This window comes from Phyllostomus hastatus, unplaced genomic scaffold (genome assembly GCF_019186645.2).
Source record: "Phyllostomus hastatus isolate PE091 unplaced genomic scaffold, TTU_PhHast_1.1 phas_contig_449, whole genome shotgun sequence".
NCBI lineage: Eukaryota > Metazoa > Chordata > Mammalia > Chiroptera > Phyllostomidae > Phyllostomus > Phyllostomus hastatus.
Window position 1 is genome coordinate 2,436,283 of NW_025333882.1, and position 24,866 is coordinate 2,461,148.

General features: G+C 36.1%; 1 protein-coding gene across 2 annotated transcripts in view; it reads right to left on the reverse strand.

Moving 5' to 3' along the window:
• Positions 1-510: 510 nt before the first annotated feature.
• The window catches only part of ST18 (ST18 C2H2C-type zinc finger transcription factor), a 122,546-nt gene continuing 98,190 nt past the window's right edge, over positions 511-24,866 (reverse strand). For both annotated transcript variants that reach the window (XM_045845035.1, XM_045845036.1), the window contains 9 exons: positions 24,034-24,096; positions 23,168-23,236; positions 19,439-19,501; positions 19,255-19,335; positions 18,095-18,316; positions 12,994-13,082; positions 5,001-5,104; positions 3,054-3,197; positions 511-778 (listed from right to left, as the gene is read on the reverse strand). In XM_045845035.1, coding sequence (XP_045700991.1) covers positions 638-778; positions 3,054-3,197; positions 5,001-5,104; positions 12,994-13,082; positions 18,095-18,316; positions 19,255-19,335; positions 19,439-19,501; positions 23,168-23,236; positions 24,034-24,096 — 976 coding nt within the window. In that variant the 3' untranslated portion in view covers positions 511-637. The remainder of the gene's footprint in view (positions 779-3,053; positions 3,198-5,000; positions 5,105-12,993; positions 13,083-18,094; positions 18,317-19,254; positions 19,336-19,438; positions 19,502-23,167; positions 23,237-24,033; positions 24,097-24,866) is intronic.

Below are 24,866 nucleotides of genomic sequence, written 5' to 3' on the forward strand. Positions count from 1 at the left end.
TTTCCAGTACCTGTGCTTCTGTGAGAGTGCATTGCCCACTAGTGGGCGCCATTTATCTTCTTTTTCCTTCCATGCACCTCACCTTACCATAAGCCCATTTATAAATACAAAGCCAGTGAGAGAGGTGGAGGAGGGGGGAGAGGGGCTGTGCAATAAAAATCAAACTGGAGCCTAGTCCAGTCCTTAGACAAGGATTTCCTTCTACTATTTTTTCTCATTTAAACCCAGCAAGATATGTGATTTGAGAATAGCATTTCTATTTAAATTCTATTGGAAAATTAACAAATACTTGTAAAAATATGGCAGACTTCAAAATGCAGTTAAAAGATAAAAAACTCTTTGATTAGAAATAAATAAAATATAAAATGTCACATTAATTTACATATACTTTACAAAGAAAAATTCAAAAGAGTGCAATGAAGAAAAAAGAAAAACATATGAAAATAAATAAAATATATTTGACAGCATTGTTTTTAATTCAAAGAGTCTATCATAGTTTTTCTTTCCTTTTTATGACAGCTGTGGGGAGGGGGGGAAATTAGTGCAATGTTGCAATTGTAAATGCAGTACGGCAACCTGCATGCCTTAGAGCCCAGGATGCTGTTGGTGATTTCTGTTGCCCCGCGGTGCTGCAGTCCTACACGTGGATGCCCTTCACTGCCTGTTTGATACTTTCTAGCAGAGCTTTGCATTCCGGGGAATAGTCCCGTTCCAGATTGCTGTACATGTCTGTGAGTGTATTTACATATGCTTCAAAATTCTGCTCACTGATAGGCCCCTAAATGAAGACAAAACACATTGAACCAATCACAGGGATTCAGGCTGAGGCAAAAGGAGGACCAAACCACATGGAAGCATGCCAGTGACACTGGAGTCTGGGAAGGAAGGTAAGGATGTACGTGGCTGTGGAGTTTGGGGAAATGGACAGAGACTAAGTGTGTGTTAAGAGATTCATCTGCTTGTTCTTTACTCAATTGGTGGGATTAATGTGAATGTCCAGTATTCTACAGTCAGTTTGGAGCCACATGAAGTAGCTGTCTGGCAGCTGAGTAGGACCCCTCAAAGCTGCCTTACTTCTCGGCTTCAGTTGCATGTGCTCAGCATAAAACAGACATCCAATTTGTGAAGTCAGCAAGGCTGAGGAGCAGAAGGGAGGAGGCTTTTTTTGTACCAGATGCTTGTTTTGACAGCACTGGGTTGGATTATGAAATCTGAGATTTGAGCAAGCTGCTCACTGACCAATTGTCTGGTGGAAAATGTTCCCCTTTTATTCTCAGCCACTTCACTGTGCACTTTCCCCTTGTGGCATCACTGTAATATATTTTACTTCTCTACCTGTCTTTCCAGGTAGAATGTGAGGCCCACAAACCCAGGGTCTGCTCATCCCTTATTTTATGTGTGTGTGTTTTGGAAACTCCTTTGCCTAATGTGGTGCTTCAGAAAGAGCAGACAGTTGATGTGTAGAAATTGCATGCTATATGAAAAGAAATAAATGACATGAAGCAATGCTACCCAACCATTCTTTGGTGCCTCCATTTCCCCATATTTAAAAACATATGATGTGTGCCTTACTTATTTCACAAGATGATTAGAAGAAAAGACTTTTAAAAGGTTGAAACACTTTAGATATAAAGGATATTATTATTGTTGTTGCTATTTATAAGATAAGCTTCCTAAATTTGAAGATTATTTTCTTTTACTCAGCAAAGTACTGCTCTAAATTACTAGTGTTGTCTAACTATGGTTTTCTGTTCCTTTTAGATTCTGCCTTTGTGGTGTGAGATGTTTCTTGGAGTCACATAATGGGACTAGGACCCTGGTGGCAGAGTGAACGAAATCCACACTGTAACTCCAGCCCGCCTGAGTCACAGCTTTGGAACCTTGATCAAATTATGTAGATTCTCTGAGCCTTTATCTCTTCAACTGTGGAGTGAGAATGTCTTTGGTGTTTTTGTGAAAATTGAGTGCCATCAGCCCTAAAAGTCGCCACTAGAGTACCTTATGTGGTAATTACACAAAGTACAAGTTATCTTGTATGGCAATGATTATTTTAGTGGCACTGGTAAAGGAAAAAAATATTAACAAATATAAATTTGACAAACATTAATAAATAATATTATAATAATGTTCAATAATTACCTCAATACTGGCTGCAAAGTAATCATTTATTTTCCTTTGTGTTTTATATTATTACATTATTTTTTTTTTATTGCCAAGAGACACATTTGGAATTGGTTAAGGCAAAGGTTCCATGCTGGGAAGTTGGGTAAATTGAGAGACTTGCTGTTTTCAGGAAACTAATCATATATCTTCATTAAATTGCAGCTTCCTTAAAACATTCTATGTATTCTTTAAAACATTCATTTTAGAATTTACAGCTTTAGAAAACTTGTTCTAAAAATGTACACAGTGAGGAAATTAAAAGCATTCAACAATGCAGCCCTCTTTCAAGTGTTTATTATATTTATGAACATGGAAAGGAAATGAATTTTCTAGGAATTTTAAATACTTCAAATACATGTTTACATTTTGGAAATAAGGGTGTCTTACTCACTTTTGCGCTTTTCATTTTACATAAAATGGACTTAAGTATGTTCTTCACACTTAGTATAGAGAAAACACCGAGGTAATTTTTTTTCTTTGGTTCTTAAATTGGGTGGATGACGCAAGTGGCTGGGTTTCAGGTTTTGTAAGCCATGTAAACTTTGTATTTGGGAAAACAACTTTAGCCAGGGAGTTTTGGCCTCCAACTTTCATTACATTATAAAACAAGTTTCAAATAAACCTTCATCTTTAAATGACTTCTACAGTATCAAAAATCCTTGGCCTTCATGTAATTTAAATGTATGTATGTATCATGTTCCCACTAAAGGAGGTAATGGTTACTGCATGAAGGAGGTTATTGCAGGACATGCATGATGAAGCATGATACCTCGGTGACAGCTGACAGGTCCCCTCAGAGCTTGGCACTTCTGTCTCATACCCCTGTTGGTCATTGCACATTAGCACCGCAAGCACAGAATAGAGCAGTCCCTTTCTGGCCTTGGACTTACCATCTGTGGGAGCTGGATGTCGGCAAGGCTTGAAATGAGAGCCTGGCTTAGACCTGCCAGCTCCTTTAGCAGGCTTTCATTATTCTGTTCTATAAGTTTGTTCTCTGCCTCTATTGTCTTTAAATTGCTTTCCATAGATGTGATCTGAAATGGAAATAAATTGAGAATATAAGAAGTAGAGTTTAGAAGGAGTACAAAGATTTCTCTCTGGAGGAAAGGCATCAGATGAAACTAAATGCCAAGGAATGTGTATCTGGCAACTTCTTTTCACAAATAGCAGCTCTAAAGTTTGGACTCACATTTCCAAATTTATATCTTTAGCCCAGACTTCTGTGAATTGCCGATTCCACCACCTCTCCACATGGCTATACAATGGATATCTCAAGCTCAGTGTGTTTCCCAAACCTCCTCCATATACACTCCCCTCCTCCCCAGCTGGCAGCAACTAGAATGTTGCTCAGGCCTTCAGGGTATTCCTATTACTCCCTTTCTCTCACACTTCAAATCTGCTGGGATCTTCCTTCAAAATTTTCACAATGGGTGACTGTCCCACCTGCACTGCTGTCCCCAGGGCCTAGCCATCAGAATGACTGCCTTCTCATGGGGTGCACTGAGTGTGGCTTTGCCCCCTGCAATCTATTCTTTTCATCCATCTTCAACACAGCTACCTATGCAAGTCTCTTAAAATGCAGGTGAGATGTAGGTCAAATATGATCATGTTAATCTTTGGCTAAAATCCCCAAAATGTTCTGCATTCATTCAGGATAAAAACCAAGGACCTTAAAATGGCCGAAGACATTTATGCGATACTCCTGGGACTCATTTCTTTCGATTCCCTAGATCACTCACCCATAGCCACACTTGTTCTGCTAGTTCTCAAAAACTCTGGGCTTTCTCAAGATGTAGGATTCTTGGATTTGCTATTTGTTACTCTTCAAAACACTCTCCCTCCATACTTGTTTGGCAAACACTCTCAATTCCTGAAGTCTTTGCCAAAATGTTTCCTTCTTTCTGAGGCCTACCTTGTTTTATATTAAAATCTGATTGCCTCTCTCCACCCTTTTCTCTCATACAAACAATTTATCATTTATGACTTTTTTTTGTTATTGTCTGCCTCTCCCTTCTAGGCTTTAAGCTCCATGAGGGCAGAGGCCTTTGCTGTCTTTGCTATGGCTCTTCAGAGGAGTTTGCATGGTTTGTAACCTGAGCTCTTTTTGTAGATCCCAGTCATTGTTAATGGAAGATCATGACCTTGGTAACACTGGGTAAGGAAACCAAAGCTGGGTTTCAGATGGACTAAAACTTTCTGTCTTAAGCTGCTGTGAATCGGTAATCACATTGCTCTAAAAATCCTACATTTCAGAAGAGAAGAGAAGGGAGAAAGATACTGTGCTTGTTGCAATAGAGTCATTATTAGTATACAAAAAAATCTTGGACTAAACTTTTAATTTCCACTTAGATAAATTTAGTCAGGGATGGGGCAGACATTACAAAGGAGACTATCAAGTTAAGAAATTGCTTGCATTTTTGGTAAAGAAGCTGTTCATGAAAATCTCCAAAAAGATCTGCTTCTAACAAAAACTGATACATTCAGAGATGTAGAAAAACTGAATGTAAAATGTTGCTGTTTTACTTAAATTTTAAACGAAATTAAGTAATCATGTCTTCTCATGACAGTTTTTCTAAAGCACCACGTCCTCTAGTTACAGGATGACCTGTTACATTTACTTATAAAGCCTTTGATGCACCCAGAACAGAAACATGAGTACTTTTGACTTCAGTGATGGCCCGGGTTATCCAAACTATACATGTATTTACAATAATTATGTAATCTAGACATGATCAGTATATTCATTATATCAGTGTGTTATCACAAGGTTTAACAGTTTAATGTTTTGCCTCCACTAAAGATTATGATTACCATAAAATTACCTTTTATTTTTTTACCTGTGTCTGAAGTTTCATCATATCTGCTTCAATTTTCAGATTGGATTCATTCAGTTCCTTTATTTCTTCATCCAAATGCCTTATTTCTTCATCACTCTCTATACCTACAGAGAATCAGACTATCTTAGTTCAAACTGAAAATATGAGACTGTGACAAATCTCAATCACTTTTTATATTGAGTTTTTGGTTTATGGAGTGGAAATCAGACTTTAGTTTGAAATGTTGAATTTTTATCCAAATCCATGTTCAAGATTCTAAAAAAGTAGGTAAAAGGAGTTGCAAGATTTAAATCCTTTGTAAGAAAAAAAGGGAGTATAAAAAGTACCACCATTTAATATTTGTCCATTATGTTCCAGGTGTGTTGCTGGACATGTTTATATTTGTAAACTTTTTCTCATTTAAACTTTACTGCACCCTAGAGTCATGTTCCATTGCATCTTTTCCACATGTGAAGACACTGAGACTTAAGCTTAGTGGGGCCATGCTAATTATGGACAGAGTTGATATAACCTGCCCAAGTCCAAATAAGAGGCAGAGCTCAGAATGAATTCCAAAATGCATGCAATCTTTCATATGCAATGCTGCAAACTGTTAAGATATAAGTTATGGTGGTTAATTATACATTTCTTAACTGAGTGGGACTTGATAAACTTATGAAGGTACAGTTGTGTGCTGGTAGGTGGGTTAGAGTTCAAGGGCACACAATGTGAATTCTCTAAAAGGACCTGGATAAGAAGGAGCAAATGTAATCTAGAAGGAACATGGGCTTTGGAGTTTTAATGCTGGCCTTGACTCTTGTTCTTGAACTTGGGAAACTTCTTTGTGCTTCCATTTCCTTGTCTGTACATACAATCTATGTTGTGGGAGTTAATGCAATAAAATATAAAGTTCTGAATACAGAGTAAGCTCTCAAGGATCAGGAGTTACTTTCCCATCACTATTTTATAGGAGGAATATGAATATATTTTAAAGGTTTTTTGAAAGGGTGGGAAAGTTAGTTGATATTAAGGATGCCAGAAGAATTATTTAAGGTAATCTCAACAGTCCATAGTGATTAATCTAAACCAAACAGATGAAAATTAAGAGGGATAAATATAAAGTTTCTCTTTAGATTTAATAAAATTGATATCATGAGGAGGTTGGGGAGACTTGACATTTGTTTGAAAGAGATCTAGGCTCTAATACTTTCCTGAGGTTACTGCTTGGGAACACAGTTTGTTATCTATGCAGGTGAACTTCACGTACTTTGTGACCCAGCAATTTCAGTTGTAGGTACATACCTGAGACAGACCGTTGCAAATGTACAATAGGAGGCATGAACAAAATATACATTGCATACTGTTCACAGAAGTACAACCTGAAAACAAGCCTCCTAAAAACAAGAGTTATTAGGATAACTCTTCTTAATATGGTGTCAAGAGAAAAAATGTAAGCCTTGAAAACTCACATACAGCATGATAAAACAGGTGGCTGTTTTGTTATAGGTACTTACTCCTTTATTATAAATAACTAAAACTAACTACCTAAATAAAATTGGGCCATGTATGAACCAATGAAGAGATTTCTAACTCTAGGTTCTGAAAAATCAATAAAGAAAAAAGCAAATTCACAACTAAAATCTAAGAATTTTAGTACCTCAATCAACTTGCATATGAGTCAACAGTATGACACAGTTATTGGGAACAGATTAAAAAATTACCCATGACTTTAATAATGGTACTACCTGGGGCATGGGGCTTTTTCTGCACTGACCTGTGGTGTTTGGACAATTGCACTGCATTCTCAATGCCACATTTTATTGATATGCTGCTGATAGAGGAATCTTTTTCTAGACACCAGGGATTAAAAAAAAAAAAAACATTTGTTTTCAACAACTTTAGGGAGCATGGATTTTTCAATTAAACAAGTATTTTGAGTCCTGTTAGCATTTAATATTTTTCTGATTTGAGCAAATGAAAAATTCTATTGCTATATTTATTTGACATTACTGACTTTTTTTCCTCCTTTATGCCTCTTTGGAATCAGCTTCCTTTTCAAGAAAAGGCATTTTCATACACAATACCTGGTGAGGCAGACAATAAGCAAGGAGATACATAAAATATAAGGAACTCTAAATGAAACAAGCAGGTCACATCACTCCCTGCTTATGAGGAGCCTCACTGGAGAACCATCACTTAATCTGAGCCTTTACTTGAAAGAGGCAGGCATATGAAAAGCTAGTAGGTGAGATGGACGTTCCAAGTGGAAGAAGCAGAAAGTACCAAGGCCTGCATGGGGAAGGAGATATTCCTGGGACTTTTGAAAGAAGGCCCTCAGGGGTGAAGGTACAGTAAGAGGACCTCCCAAGGAGTTTGGGATTATTTTAAGTGCTATGAGAGCCAGTGCGGAATTTTAAGTAGGGAGAGATGTGACCTGGCTGACTTTTTGAAAGCATAGCTCAGATTTTTGAGTGGAGAGTGGATTGAAGGGAATACAGAGCAGAAGCCAGAAGACTGCTTAGGAGGTTATTGCTGGGGTTCTGGCTGGATCTGATGATCTCCTTGCCCCATGGCAGTGGAAGTAGGAGTAACAGAAGTGGACTCAAGATAAACCTTGCAAGTAGAATTATCAACACTTGTGATGTATTCAAAGAAGGAGAAGAGAGAATGGAAGAATCAAAGATGACTACCTGTTTCTGCTGGGAAGCTAGTGATATTTCTGCGATGAGGAATACTCCAGGTATAGAAACTCATAGCAGGAAAGTGGAGGGTTCAATTTTTGCTTAGTATGGATGCTTGTGAGAGGACTTTTAGGTGAGAATTTGGATTCTTGGTATTGAGTTCTAGTTGGGATTATGTTCCCCTTATATTTAATGTTAGTTAAGACACTCAAGCCTCTTAATCAAATGCAGGAATTTAGAAGATGTTTAATAATCTCCCTATGGGTTACTGTCAGTTTGTTCTTGATTTCAGTGTCTCTGGCTCTATTTGGCTTGCTTGTTTGTTTTGTTGATTAGGTCCCACTTATAGGTGAGATCATATGGTATTTGTCTTTCACCTCCTGGCTTATTTCACTTAGCATAATGCTGTCTGGACAAAACCAAAGGGGGATAGGATCAAGGGTGGGAAGTGGGGATGGCTGGAATGGAGGAGAGTGGTGGGGAGAAAATGAAGATAACTGTACTTGAACAAAAATAAAAAGTGTGAAAAATAGTCTTGGCTGGTGTAGCTCAGTGGATTGAGCACAGGCTGCGAACCAAAGCATTGCAGGTTAGATTCCCAGTCAGGGCACATGCCTGGGTTGCAGGCCACGGCCCCCAGCAACCGTACATTGATGTTTCTCTCTCTCTCTATCTCCCTCCTTTCCCTCTCTAAAAATAAAAAATAAAATCTTTAAAAAATGTGAAAAATAAATAATGACACAAGAACAAAAAAAAAATCTCCCTATGTGGAAAGACCTTAAAAAAAAACAACCCACAATGATGGAATCTTATACATAATAGACACTCCTTAAATTCTCATGAAATTACAAATGAGTGAACTATGTTTTCATTATTTCTGGGATTTGGGGAAATATTTTAGTTACAGGAGTCAGCCAATCTTTTTGTAATTTTTTCCATGAGTACATTACCTTATCTATCTCCCCTGAGATACTCCTCTCCATCCATATACTCTTTAAGAGCCTTCACAGTTGAATGAAGTTGAGAGGATGACACCAATTTTGAATTTCACACTGTACTTATAAGTATTATATTAACTCATTTGATTCTCTTAAGGATCCCATGAGGTTAATACACTTATTACCTCATTCTATGGATGGAAAAACCAAGGCACAAAGAGGTAAGCTAGTAGAACTCAGATTCAAAACACAAGATTTCTGGTTCTGGAATATGTTCTCTTTACCCATTATAATGCTACCTTTATTCACAGATAATGATTTGAAAGTATTGGTAGAATGTGTGCACTGATGTTCTTTTAAAGATATACTTACAATAGAATGCTAGACTAGGTAGGTATTGCTGATCAAGGAAACTATATAAATTTTGCAGTAAATATTTTAGTGAACTATTCAATGGCCTTGTTTATTTATATAGTATACCTGTTTGAAATCAGGAGAATATGCTTTCTTTTAATTCAATGATTCTAACTTTTACTTGATATTAATCTAATTCATGTAATCAGGAATTGTATGATTTATAATATTTTTATATTCCATATAAATGTATGTGATATATATATCTGTACTGAGCAGGTGTACTCAACTTGCAAGGGGCTTTAAGTAGTTATTTTTTTATCTTATACAAATAAAACAATACTATTCTATTAAAACTTCTCTTATATTTTGGTGATGAAACTTTAGTTTTATATTTGGCTTACAGACTAAAATTTTAGTCTTGCTTTTATTTAGGGGAAAATGAATTAATGTAAATTTGACTATTTTTGTTACTAAAAGGGTGAAGAGATTTAATACAGAAAGAAATGATGTATTAAATATTTGGAAAATACTATCTTACTACATGGAAAGAACTGAAAGGATACTGAATACAGGAGCATATGTGAGTCAACCATCCTAACTTTTACTTGTCCCCACAAAGACTAGAAAGGTAGCCATTCATTCATGCACAAATGATCTAATTTTGTTATCAAGGACTAGTAATGGTCTTTAAAAATGAGTATGACAAATTAATTATGGTAAGGATGGAGATCAGAAGATCAATTCTTCTAAAATTAATGTAATTTGTTTTGTATAGACATCCATGTTTTAACTTGTTTGTGAGTAATCTCCAAACATGTTACCTAATTCAAGCAACTGCATGGATGATCTGCTCCTAGTTTAACTTAAGACAGTACACTAAGACATTTAAACTGGTAAACAGCATATATTTTACTGCAAATTTTAATTTGTTTAATGACTGAGGAAGTGTTGGGCTACACCTGCTTTATAAATCATGCAGAGAATAATTATTGTTGCCAAGTTTGAAGGGAGGGGGCTGTGGTGGTGGACCAGTGTTAGAGGAGACTTTGAATGACTTTTGTTCTTCCTTGACCCTCAACTGACCACCAACCTTTAGCTCAGGTGGATTTTTCTTTATGTAAAAGTCATCAGAGTTTTTCAAGCTTCATGTGAGTATCAGCCCCTAGCTCCTTAGATCATAAAAATGTGTAATTTTGTGGTTTCCTGACCTACCTAGAATAACTGCACTTCAGACACTTGTTAGCATGTTCCACCCATCTCACTGCTGCTCCACATCCTTTGAAAGCTCAGGTGAAGATGCTGGATTTATAAAGGACATCAGTGCTCAGTCTGGCTGCTCCCAGGTTTCTGTGACCTTCTACCAGAAGGTTCAGACAGACCAGCAGAGCAATGGACCAGGCCTGATAAAAACTTCATTGCAATATGCTGTAAAGTCGCTGGCTTACTATTTTCTTCTTATTTTTTAAGGAACAGCCTGCAGTTTAGACTGCATTTACTATAGGGTGTTGTTGGTTCACATAATGAAGACTCATAAGAAGTATTTCTGTGAGCATTTTGATTACCAGGACTGACTGAGTTTGGTCGAAAAGTGAAAGAACAAATAAAAGATACCCAAAATGAAATAAAGCAAAATACTGAGGGAACCTACAGTGACAAGAAGGAAACCAGGATTCAAAGCAACAATTTGGAACAAAAGGAAGAAATAAACATCCAATTGTATCAGAATGAAGAAACAAGAATCTAAAAACATGAAGAGGGGCCGAGGATTCTCTGGGACAACATGAAACATCCCAATATTCAAATTATAGGGGTGCCAGAAGGAGAAGAACAAGAGCAAGAAATTGAAAACTTATTTGAAAAAATAATGAAGGAAAACGCCCCTACTCTGGCAAAGGAAATAGACTTCCAGGAAGTCCAGGAAGCCCAGAGAGTCCCAAAGAAGTTGGACCCAAAGAGGAGCACACCAAGGCATATCATCATGAAGTTACCCAAGATTAAAGATAAAGAGAGAAGCCTAAAAGCAGCAAGAGGAAAGGAGAGAGTTACCTACAAAGGAGTGTTCATAAGACTATCAGCTGATTTCTCAAAAGAAATCTTATAGGCAAGAAGGGGCTGGAAAGAAGTATTTGAAGTCATGAAAGGCAAGGACCTATATCTAAGATTACTCTATCCAGCAAAGCTTTCATTTAGAATGGAGGGGCAGATAAAGTGCTTCCCAGATAAGGTCAAGTTAAAGGAGTTCATCATCACAAGCCCTTATTATTTGAAACGTTAAAGGGACTTATCTAAGAAATAGAAGATAAAACATATGAACAATAAAATGACAACAAACTCACAACTATTAACAAATGAACCTAAAAGAAAAGAAAAACAACAAAAACAAAAACTAAGCAAACAACCAAAACAGGAATAGAATCAGAAAAATGTACATTACATAGAGGGAGGTCAGTGGGGAGGGGGAAGGGAAGGATGGGGGAAAAAGGTACAAGGAAGAAGAAGCATAATTAGTAGGCATAAAATAGACAGGGAAAGATAAAAATGGTATAGGAAACAGAGGACTCAAAGAACTTATATGTACAACCAATGAACATGAACTAAGCAGGAGGATACTGGAGGGTTGGGGTCAGGGTACAAATTGGATAAGGGAGGAAAAATTGGGAAAGCTGTAATAGCATAATCAATAAAAATGCTTAACAAAAGAAGTATTTCTTCATGCACTCAATTCCAGAAAGAGTTTTGCTCTAAATTTATTTATTGAAAGTCCAATTCCCATAATATTCTCCTTTTGCCTTGGCTTCTATAAAGCTGAAAGTTCAATTTGAGATCCTTTTTGACCCACTGTGAAATGACTCCGTTCACATATTCACTGTATTTTCCTCAGGCTTGCCCCATCTTGCTTTCTTTGATTTTTTTGTGTGTCATTTTAAAAATTAATTTTAAATAGCTTTCTTTTTTCTAAATTCAGTTTTGCACATTCCACTCTTTAAATATTTTTAAAATAAGGTGTTGTACAAATTAATATTAATTGTGCCAATTTCAGTAAAAATGTGCAAAGATGCATTTGAGGAGTAGGGAGTATTTTAAAGGAATGATCAAAGTATCTAGAGAAAGAATTTTGACTGAGCATCTGAATTTTGGAGAGAATGTAGAAGCAGACCTGTCCCTAAGACCAGAGCTTTTCATTCCCCACCACAAGGCCCATGGAGGGAGAGCACTTCAAATAACGTGTCTAAAGTAGATGAGGCCTCCAAGGTAAACCAGCAGGAAGCCCAAGAGTACTTTCCTCCCTGGGATACTGCATATCTTTTTTAAAAAGATTGAAGAATATTTTCAGAGAACTAAAATTATAATGGAAAAAATCTCTAGCTCAATTCTAGTCATGTGCAAAAGACACCATCAAATAAATACTACAAAGTAAAATAATTACATTACCATTGTTTTTTTCAGATGTTCTAAAATGGCTTTCGATGGAAAACATCACATGCTGATGAGAAAATCTTAAGAAAAGCTCTGGAGAATCAGAGGAAAACTGAAGGATCCAAATACAGAGCCCAGAAACTATATATTAATATTGATCAGAGTTTGACGGAAAACATGTAGGGAAATACAGATCGAGGCTGAATTTAAATCATCCAGATTCACCATTTAACTATCATTTTGAATACAGAATAAAATCAAAGGATTCAAATGTGGAAGCCAGAAACTGTGTTTCTTGCCCTGTGATAGAGGGCTTATATGGGAAAGACACTCTCATGTCTGCACGCACACATGTGTGCTCATGCACATTGTCCTTCTGAAGACTAAGGGGCAAAAGTTCTGCTTGATTCTCCCTGCTAGAGATCCTTACTAAAAAGTAAGGGAAAAACAAAGCTACTGTTTTGAGATAAAGTTATAGTTTTAGTTCAAATGTGAGAAAAGCTTCCTTATTGTATATTAAAACTCCAGTTCACAGAGAGTGTAATGCGGTGTGCACAACCCCGTGAGGAGCTGCAGTCTGGACCTCAGGAGGAATTGTGCCCCCTGGCCACGAGCTCTCACCTCCAGTGGCTTTGAGTTTGATGGTCATTAGTTCTTCTGAGACCTTGCCCTTTTTGATAGCTTGTGCATTTAGAGGACATCCAGATAAGCTGTGAAAATAGAAATTATACTTATGTGTGAAACATATATTATCTCTTATAAAAATTAAATTTACTACTTACTATTTGTGTGTTTGCCTGCTTACTAATTACATTACAAATGCAGTCCCTTTGTAAAAAGTAACAAGTAAATATCTATTAAAGCAAAAGCAAAAGGCCCTGAAATAATGTAAAATGTCTGGTGTTTTTTCCTAAATCAAAATACAAATAACTACTGCTGATATTATCATTTCATGAATTTTGTTAAAGTATTTAACATTCTGCATTCATATAAGTGCCTTCCTTTAGTTCTGGTTACTTTATTTTCTATAAACATGAAATTGTACATATATTATGAATAAGAATTGTTCCAAATTCATCAAAATTCCATGAATAATAAAGCAGAATCTAGTTCTTTCTGTCTTTATACATGGTGTAATCTTATCTGTACAGAATGACTCAAATTATTACAAACCCAAAATAAAAACCTCCCTTCCCTATGTAGTTTGGATATGAAAACGTTTCTATTTTTTTAACTTTTAAAACATTATTTTTCATTAAAAAATCTACCTTAAAAACAAAAATAAAAGGAACCACTGTAAGTATATTCAGATACGATCACTGCAGAAACTGTATCCTGCAGTGGCTTTTATACTCTGTTCTTGAATTTCATTCTTCCCCAATGCTTCTTTTTTTACATATATCAGTTTTATGGAAATTTCACCAATATAATAATGACATTGAATGAACTTGTTTTCCAGAGTGCATAATCAAATGATTTTGTTATTTTTAGCAACTATTAACTATTTTGTAATTTTATTGTATTCTTTTGTTTTTGGAGATATGATTTTTAAATAAAATAAAAATTATCACCATCATTTATAATATTTTTGCACAGAAATTTGATTATAATCCATGTATAAAACAATCATTTTCCATCCAAAGCTTAGGACACTTGGCCAATAAAAAATATTTCTGAAGCAAAGTAAATGTTTGCTGAATGGATGCATATTTTTAAAGAATTACAAATTCTTATATGTGAAGATTACATAAAATATAAAAGATAGGTATGTAATATTATACATAAGGAAGTTATGTAATTTACCAAAATTTGATAAATTATATAACATTTTACACAGGAAAAGAAATCATGGAAAAGCATGAATCAAACTTGTACCTGATTTTTCTATTTTGGAAGTTTCTCATTGTAAAGTGTGGCCTATTTAGGCTTCATTTTTTTTTTCTGGAACGTTTGCACAAGTCTGTCTTGTTTTATGTCACATATTGCATTCTCAGAAAATGGTCATGAACAGGACTAATTATTGTTGGTAAGTTCAGTTTCATTTTTTAAAGTTTTTTAAAAGATTTTATTTATTTATTTTCAGAGAGGGGAAGAGAGGGAGAAAGTGAGGGAGAGATACCTCAATGTGTGGTTGCCTCTCAAACACCCCCTACTGGGGACCTGGCCTGCAACCTAGGCATGTGCTCTGACTGGAATTGAACCAGTGACCCTTTGGTTGTCAGTCTGGCATTTAACTCACTGCACAGCAGCCAGGGCAGTAAGTTCAGTTTTAAAAGTGAACTACCATAAGTCTATTTGTAAAATAATGGAAATTTATAGCTCATGAGGACTGTGTCTCCTAATGGGTCTACTTTATTCAGACAACCCAGCAGTAAATGTCTGGTTGTAACACACTGGGCATATGGGAACTGAATGAAGAGTCCACAACTATATAACTTAGAACCAAAGAGTATAGTTAAATTATGAAAGGGAGACTTTGGTCTCAAAAATGCTGCTTGATATTTCATGTCTTCGAATGTAGCTATTTCTTCCAGGATATAACACAAATCCTAAATTTCAAAAAATAGGTGGAAAAACACTTCAAAATTCCTTTTCCTTTTGAGGATGCCCTCCATGAGGTTCCATCTTGCTGGCTGAGCAAATGAGAACGTTGTGGCCAGAAAAATATGCCTTGTATGGTTTTGACCAAATTTGCAATTCTATTAAGGCTTATCAAGGCAGTTTTAAACTGTATCTTCATCTGCCTTGTTAAAGTAAAATGGCAAGTAATACAACTTATGTAGTGGACATCACTGTTTACAATATAGTAATAAACCTTGGAAAGTTACAAGTTATGACACAGCACAGTTCTATTAGTCACAGAAATTCTGCTTTTAAAGCTATAAACATCTACAATGATGTGTGTGTGTGTGTGTGTGTGTGTGTGTGTGTGTGTGTGTGTGTCTTGGTATTTTAATACTAAAATATTTATCTTCAGATTGCTCTTTTAGTAAATGGAAGTTTGTAATGTAAAGATTTAAAGCCAGGTTTTAAAGCAACTGGTATGTAAATATAATGCTGGTGTAACCCACGGGTCAAATATTTCTTAACCATTGTACAAGGTCAGTTTTGTAATTATTCCTATTTTGTTGAATCTTAAAATGGGAAAAAGTAGAAAACTTATCTTAGACGATGGCTGGGGAAACTGTATGCACGTGTGCCTGGCATATGGAAGGGTTTATTAAACACAGGGATGCAGAGGATACAGCACTCATGAAAGGGATCTGGTGTCCCAGGGCTGCCTTCAGGGGCAGCCCCTGAACATCACTGTGCATATGTCCATAGAAGGTAATTATAATACCTCTGTAGCTTGCAGGTTTTTGTCAAAGTTTGAGGGAGCAAACCATGAAAGTTACTTAGAGCAGAGCCCTGAGTAGGTGTTAGCTATTGCTGGTGATTGGAAAGAGTCCTGAGCAACCTCAGTAATTTTACGTTCAAAATATATAATATGTAAAAGTCTGTGGTAGGTTAGAATGTGCTATTCCAGTATGTCTTTTTACTTTAACAAATTATGGTATATATGCACACATTAATATATTTTTATGAAAAAGAAAGGGACTGGTCTGTGTGGAACACCTGAGATGTGCCCAGAAGAGGCTAGGATTTTTTGCCATATTATTTCATTAAGTTATACATGGATAGTTAAGGGAAGCATTCCACGTTAAAGGGAATCCCACAAATTAAATTCAGCCTCTTAAATTTTATAAGCAGTAAGAGGAATCCCCGGTGGAAACAGTGAAACCTGAGTTATTCATTTGTCTAAATTCTTGATCGCTTTCCTTCTCCTAGAAGGTGCTATCTTGTTATTAATCTTGCAGTCTATATATTTTGAACTAGTCATTTTCTTTCTCATATTATGAGACATATAATATGCACATATACATAAATAATACAGGCTTGCAATTTAAAGAATACTCTTAAAATAAACACCATTTCCCTTCACATGCAGAGCATGCCTTATTAGTATATATGAAGCTCCTTGAGCCCCTAATTAATTGCTGTCTCTTGTCCCCCAGGGAAAACCATTAACTTGAAATTTAGGTAATAATTACCTAATGTTTTTAATGTAATTTTGTTACATGTTTTAAATCCTTTGTAAACAAAATCATACTGCATATATTCTTCAGCAATTATTTTTCACTCAGCATTGTGTTCTAAAATTCACCCATGCTGGGACTTCATTTTCAGTACTGTGCAGCAGCCTCTGTACACAGAACTGTTTATTTACTCTCTCGACTGCCAGTGGGCAGGTAGGTCCTTTCTGATTCGGGTTAGTAGAGCAATGCTACCACAGACATTATCAGGTGTATCTCTGAGCCCATCTGTGGAGGAGGATTTTCTGGGGCATAAGCCTACTACCTCTGTGGCTGGGTAGCAGGCATGTTCATCTGCTCTTTTTAGATATGACTCCTAAAAGGCAGCTTGCTTCCTAAAGTGGCTTTCCCTACTACTAGTCCACCTGCAGTTTATGAGAATCCCTGTGGCTCCTCACTTCACCTTGGTGTCATCATTTAAAGTTCCTTCATGCTTTTTAAAGATAACTCTGTTGTTGCTAACTGAGGAGGAATATGCTCACCACAGTACAGCAGTAACATTTCATTATCAGTGTTAACATGGATATTGCTGAAGCTGTGATAAGAAAGTGAAGCTTCTGTGCAGTATATGTGACACTAGGCACACTGGATTTGTAACTGTTGTTTCTAAATATGGAATGAAGATTAAAATTTGTACTATTGTGGAGATGACTATGCATTTGATGACTATAAACCAATAAACCCTTAAAAAGTTCAGGTTTTCTCCATAAGCAGGTGTCACTGCAAATCCATTTAAACCAGCGATTCCTGTAAGGTTTCATTTTTCTGATACCATTGATGAGTATCTTTGAGATGGGACAAAATGTCAAAACACCCCAGCTTTGCTCAATTTGCATTCTCTTATAAGCAAAGCAGCAGGGCTCACTGAAGCTTCATTTGATATTAAATCCCATGTAGTGGTCACAAGGCTGGAAGCACTCTCACTGACTGAAGAAGTGTGTGCAGTGAATCTTCTGGCTCCTTCCTTTAGGTAGAATGTGAACCAAAAACCTGGACTAAGATCACTGTACCACAAAGGACTCTTGAAATAAGTGACACCCAGTGATAAAGGAACTAAGTCATTGTTAAACTATAAAGGATTTTCTAAATCTCATCCTATCGTATACTTTGTAGACACAGTATCAATTTCTTTCTGGCTGCTGGGGATGAGTCACACCTTCCCAGAAGCAAAAAATAACTACAATTTAGCTTGAAATTGAGCCAGTTCATGAGAGGAAGGGAATGGCATGGATATGTAAAATGACTTACATATTACACAACATAACAGAGTAGATATCACCACTTGGAACTGAAGTGAACCATTAAAAGACCGAACCATTAAAAAATAGCAGCATAAGCAACACTTTAGAATATGAAAAATAAATACACAGTTTTTAGAACACTTGAAGATTGTATAGTGAATTTTCAGAAATAGAGAATTTTTTTTTTTTATTCTTGGAACTAGTTAACTATGTATCTGGCAAGACTCATTGTTATCAAATCTGAAAAGCTATAATTTGTGACCTCAAGGAGGGCCCTACCCACCCACAAAGCAACCCAGGTGACAAATAATCACAAAAACAACACAAGAAAAAGAGAATAAATGTTACCTTCGGTGGGTGACAAAAACATTATTTACATGGCCCAGCCCATTGCAGCCTGGCAAAGGACAGTGTGGTAGTTCTTGTTTGTTCAGTTTCCAGGAGAGGGGGGGCCCATTGAGAGGATTCTCCTTCTGTCTCTTGGCAGCCAGGGGACAGCCAGAAGCTGTACGATGGGATGTGTATTTACCTGATATGTGACCTTGGCCATCACACCCTATCACAGGACATCTAAGGAGATAAAATAGAGACATACAACCAGCTGGGAGACTAAAGAACTCACATGATGTGCAGTAACTGAGTAAATAAGAAGGCAGTGGTGGTTCCGTACTACCCAAAAGGCAAATGGTGAAATGATAGAGTTTTAAAAGATGCACTGCAACTAGCCTAACAGCATTGTACTGGCAGTAATGCTGATCTACAGGCTCTGGGTAATCCCTGTAATCTTCACTGAAAATCTACTGGGTAGAGAGTATTATTATCCCATCTTCTAGGTGGGGAAAATGAGGCTTATAAAGCTTAGGTGACTTGCCATCCATTTTACAAAAAGTGGAGTTAAGTTCACACCCACACTTTTAGCCCTAGCCAACCAGGTAAGCCCTGTTTTTCTGCCTGCAAAGACCATGTGTGTAAACTGTCAACAACCTTGCCCTACATTGTTACATAGCACATTGCTCACAGAACTGGAATATTGTTTCCCAAGTGCTTAAATATTGTACTTAGAAATGTTGTCGAGCAAACAATTTAAATTTCTACATCTATGTTGGCATATATCATCCTAGTCTAGGAAGCATGTGTCTCAGAGGAGGGAATTTAATTTACATGAAATTTCACCTTAAACAAAATTAAAAGTTTCAGGGGAAAATGCTGCCAATATGTTATTCTGTAGTACTCTTACACTGATACTTTTCTTTAAAACAATTGGAAAAATATTGGATCTCACCCCTTTTAATTTTACATTATCTAAAAAACTGTGAAAACATAGCTAGGAATGGAAAATTTTTCTCAAATATCCAAACACTGACTGTGGGTTCAAGGTCTTTGTGTCTGATAGGATCACCTTCCCTGAAATGCAATCAATGCTCAGTTGCACCCCAACCAAGGTCCCACCCACTTGACCAACATTCCACTTCTGGCCCTCATGCTGCTGCCTCGACTGTCACACTTACTTGAGTTCAGGGTCTTCTTTTTCTTCCTTCGTAGCAGTCATTTTAACACCACCTTTCCTGGCACGAGGGCAGCCGGACAAACTAAAATATGTACCCAACAAAGAATAAAACCAAACCATGTGATCTCCATGGCCACTGCTGCTGACACTCTGATATCATTTCTCAGAAATGGGATCGATCCTACCTTCTGTGGGAAGCATAGTTTCCAGTCACATGCCCTGAACCATCACAGCCTGGGGTTGGACACCTGGAAAACACAGAAACAGAAGATAGGCCACATGGTTGTGGTGGAGGAAGGGGGATCATAACGTATTCAAATAAAGCTAAACAGAATGAGTTGCTTTCGGTGAGACATGTTTTACTTAAATATAGGTAGTTTTTGGCTAAGAGTCCATTTAAAAAATATTGTTAAGACATGTACCTCCTGTGTAAAGCTTGACAGAAAATGTATTAGTTATCCTACATTATTTTTTTCTTTCTTTTTTAAAATCTTATTTTAGAAAAACCTGAAATTTGACCCACAACTGCTGGGCTTCTGTCTACACCATGTAAAATTCTTATCTTTCACTGAAGAAAAAAAAGTTTTCCAAATTGTTTCTGAGCATAATTTATTTTCTTTAACATGTCCCATTACCATAATAATCCATTAAATTCAGATGAACAACAGTGGTGTATGTGAATTCTAGAGACTTGGCACATCAGTACTGTTGCCAAAGAACCCAAGTTACTTGCACCTGGTCTGTTCTACCTCATGACCCAACCTAAGTGGCCTTTTGGAAAATCTAGCAACAGCTACTACTGACAATCATTAAATTTGGAATAAAAAAGGTGAAAAAGGAGAAAAAATCCAATTTTGCTTGGAATGCTAATTAGGAATGGATTTCAAAATATACTTGAATACAACAATTTACACAGCTTCTCTCCCTTGTGTTGTTTTTTTAAAAATCTTAAATCCTAATATATACACAGAGACTACCATAAAATGCTTGCTTTTCTGAATATTCTTGTAAAAATTATCTCTGTTATTATTTACTTGTACACTCACCTAGGTTCAGATTTCACCCAAATAAGAGTTTGAGAAAAATAACCTAAATTAAAATGTGAATACTTTCATTTTTCTTGAACTCTAACCCACTGAACTTTCATGCTAATGCTTTTATATTCAATCCTCAGGCAAAAAAATAGGAGTAAATACTTTTTTCTAATTAGATATAAAATCAGCAAACATCTCTTTAAGCTAGAGAAACCTTCATTGAGTCTTTTATTTTTTTAATGTTTAAATTAAATTTATTGGGATGACCTTGATTAATGAAATTATATAGGTTTCAATGTATAGTTCTGTAATACATCATCTGTATATTGTGTTGCATGTTTACCACCTAAAATCAAATCTTCCTGTTACCATACATTTGACCCCTCTCCCTTTCCTATCCCCCTCTTCCTCTGGTAGCCACCATACTGTTGTCTGTGTCTACAAATTTTTATTTGTCTTGTTTGTTCATTTGTTACTTTCAATCTTATATCCTACACATGACTGAAATCATATTTATGCATTGAGTCTTTAATCAACCATTTTCAGATATAATATGTTTTCTAGATTGTAGGAAAGGCTTGAATGCTATACTTGTTCTATTAATATTTTGTAAAATAGTGGTTTACTAGTATATTGCAATTATGGAAAAATCTGTGTCAAGGAGCCTTGTTTTGGAATTCTCCTTGAGTCTCTAAGGAAGTGGTCAATGAAATGCCTCTTTATCTTCTATGAATGGGAAAGAACCAAAGCTGTGACTTATTAGATGACTACATGAAACATAAATACTTGAGATTTTTATAGGACCTATCAAATGTTTTATATTTACTGTCAATACTTTTCCTTTAGAAATAATATTTAGAGAATATATTAAAGCAAACTGATAATTATTATGAAGGCATGGCAGTGTAGAAGTTTAGGCAATTCTGTAAGATTAAATGAGTAACTACTGACTAAGATTAAGTAAAAATGAGTAAGTATGCATAGCTCTTCTCTTTTTTTCAATCTGTTAATTATTAATCTTTACTTAGCATTATGATATTTCATCTGGAAAAGCAGCAATCAATAAAACAATTTCCAGAGTCTACACTTGTTGGGAACTGTCCTGCCTGGTTTCAAAAGCTGTAACCCTCCATGGCTAAGGCTGAGTAAAGAGACCTTGGGACCATAAGCCACTAAGGAAACAAAGCTTATCTTCCTGGTAGGGGTGCTGCCTCTACTCCCTTTTACCTCACCCTGTTTGACCCTGGGTGGATGACTGGTTAGCCAATGACAGGCACACCATTAGCCAACAACCTAAGATAAGCACAGTCATGAAGGGACCCTCAGAGAAGGACTTGGGGAACTAGAGAAAAAGGGGGTGATGAACCCTCACTCTTTGGCTTTGACATAGCCCGAGTCCTCATTCTGTCTGCAAGAAGTCTCCTAATCTTTTGGTTGCCTTACTTTTCCCACCTGACTTAAGCTTGAAACAATGCTGGAGGGTGGTATAGCCATGGGCAGGAACAGGAGGTTCCCTGAGTTGATCAGGCCTGAGAAAGAATACATAAAGTCCTGTGAAACTTGCTTTGCTAAGAATGTCCTCAACTTTCTGATAAGGGTCCAAGCATGAAGTGAGTTTGTTTCCCAAAGTTTTATGGTCCTTCAGCTAAGTGACCTTGACTCAGAATAAGCCTCATAGTTCTTTACATGTTATTTATTGTTTGATCATTACTGTGTAACAATGATGAATGAGGACTTGAGGTAATCCTCCCAGAAAACAATAAAAGTCTGTCCAGGCAATGGTGGAGCACTCTCTCACTCAGAGAGTGGCCATGCTGTCCCTTTTCTCCGCAGGATTTCTTCAGTCCATGTGATTTTGTTTGCTGCATCCATAACACCCCAGACACTGCTGGCTGGAGTCTGCATCATACACTGACACAATCAATGAACTTTACACTTTGAAAGTGGGAAGGCTTGCATAGTTCATAGTTCCCTTTACTGTTTGTGGTACTAAAATTCTGAATTTTTATATGTCTTTAATATCTCATATTCTTTCACAAACTTATTTTCTGTAATTTTTAGATAAAATTCTTAAACAAGTTAAAAAATGGAAATACTAACAAAATATTAAAAAAGTAATATTTGAAATTTTATCTGTAACTTAGATATCAAACGTTGATTCTACTATTTACAGAAATATTGTTTTATACTAGACTTAGTAACACTTACTTGGTAACACTTCCTAAAATATTATTATTTTCAAATAAAGTTCATTAATTTTGTTTAATATTATTTATTTATCATTTTAAAATTTATGCTCTATATTTTTAAAGAATAAAAGGTAGATTATAACTTTTAATTATTCTACATGTAATATAACAATATATGAAAATAAACAAGTGAGAAATTTTGAGTAGAAGACGATAAGAGTGGGAAAAGTAAAATCAATAAGTAAAAGTTAATATACATGTGACTTTGAGATTCTGTAGACTAGGTAAAAATGAACCTAATGTGTCTAGCACCCAAATGTAAAAGGCTGTCATATGATTCAAAATGCTCATAAAGAAAAATATTATGTAGTTTTCTTAAAATTAAATGATAAAAATGGTTTGCCACACCTTCATAGGTCTAATTTATTATTATAAATTATGTAGTTAACATAAAAAAGGTATTTTTAAAGTATTACATCATTGCTTTAAAATTATAAAAAACAAACCTCCCAAAGCAAGCAAATTAATTAACTTACAGTGATTTGGTTTTAGTCATTTGAATTTTTTGGTGACAGAGCATGTTGCTTATGATGAGACAGTTTACTACTTGTCAGCGATCACTGTGGTTCTGAGTGAGGAGAGCCCCAGCACAGCGAACCAAGGGCAAGGAGGTCACGTTTCTCACACTTACTTAAGCTCCTGAGAGTTAGCAGCCATGAGGGATTTAAGAGTCTTATCTGCTAAAGGACATCCAGAAACACTGAAAAAGGATAAGAAAAACAAAAAAACAATACATACAACACTGACACATACAAATCTGACTCAAATGGCATCCTGAGTTTGTGAACATATGTTAAATTTACTGGTGACTAAGGATTGGGAGAAAAATAACAAAGTTTGAATCTGGGTTTGTTACTCTAGCAAGTCTGAGCTAATGGGCCCCTCAAAATGACTTGGGTTTGCCATTTATCAAATGAAGGGCTTTAACCCACTGAGATTCTCTAATTCTAGAATTCAGTAATAGAATCATTACTGACTAAGAGTCCATTTCCATTGCATCACCCAAGGATAGTAGCTTAAAGGTTTAAATCAGCACCCAAAGGGAAAACAAATCATGTCAGTGAAGAAGGTAGTGGGAAGGTTAAACACAGCCTCTGTCACTGTTTAATGTTTCTAACACCTTGACTTTGTTATATGCCCAGGGCTGAGGATGCCACATCCACAGGGTGAATGGCCGATCCCAGTCACTCTGTTGTCTTACCTTAGCTTCACTTGAGTCCTAAAGCTAGACACAACCAAAAGCCTGACACAAACTCCAACTTTGTAATCTGGGCTACAAGACTGGAAACTATTTTTGACCAAAATAATAATTTCTGTACCACATACAAGAAAAGACTAAAACTTTAACTTAGCTTTATTTCTGAAACACAAAAGAAACCAAAAACCCAACTAACTAAATCTCCAATTCCTGATCCAGATATCTTTCAGAATGGGCAAAAATAAGTGTTTAAATTAGAACAAGATAAAACCCTGACTGCACCCCACGTTACTAGGTACCTGCGATGGGATGCATAGTTTCCTGTGACATGGCCACTTCCATCACATCCTGGTGTTGGACAGCTGGGTCAACAACAACAGACAAAATGTAATTAGAGTCAAATACATTTTATGGATTCATTTGTTCTGTCTGATTTGCCACAAGGTTGCTTCTCTTTTCAAGGTCAGCTAACACAGTATAGGACATGTAGAAGCTCGTAAACTAAAGATCTACATTACAGAAGAATGAGTAGACTAAAAGAAGACTGGCATGGTCTTATTAGCTCTCAGCACCACATCCAATTTCTGGTTCAAATAATGTAGGAAAGTGATGTTAAAATATATGTTGTAGTGATCTTGTGAGTCAATAATCAATGACATTTTATTTCTTCAAAAATATGTTATTAAAATAAACATTATAAGCACATGGATTATGATAGTGGCTCTTAGGAACACCATCACCAATTATATAACAAATTTCAGAAAGGAATTTTTGTTAGTTTTTAAGAGACAGGCAACATAGAAACTTCATAAACATTTTAGAAACCATCTGAAAAATAAGAAAAATGTAAACTGACATTTTAGATGAGAAAATTGTTGACAGGAAGAAGTTTAGTTAAAAAGCTTGTGATCAGTTTCATTCAGATTTGAACCCAACAAAGGGAGTTGCTAATTGACAGTTAACCTAAGCAATAGGCTATCAGGGCACTTGCCAAAGCTCAGAGTCTGTGCCTGTGCACTTTATATCAGAAGCTGGTCACATTCTGTGCATCTTCTATGTGTTTTTAAAATAAGCTAACAGGATCATTATTCTGTGCAGTTTTACAACCATGGTCAGTAAGTTCCTCAGTATC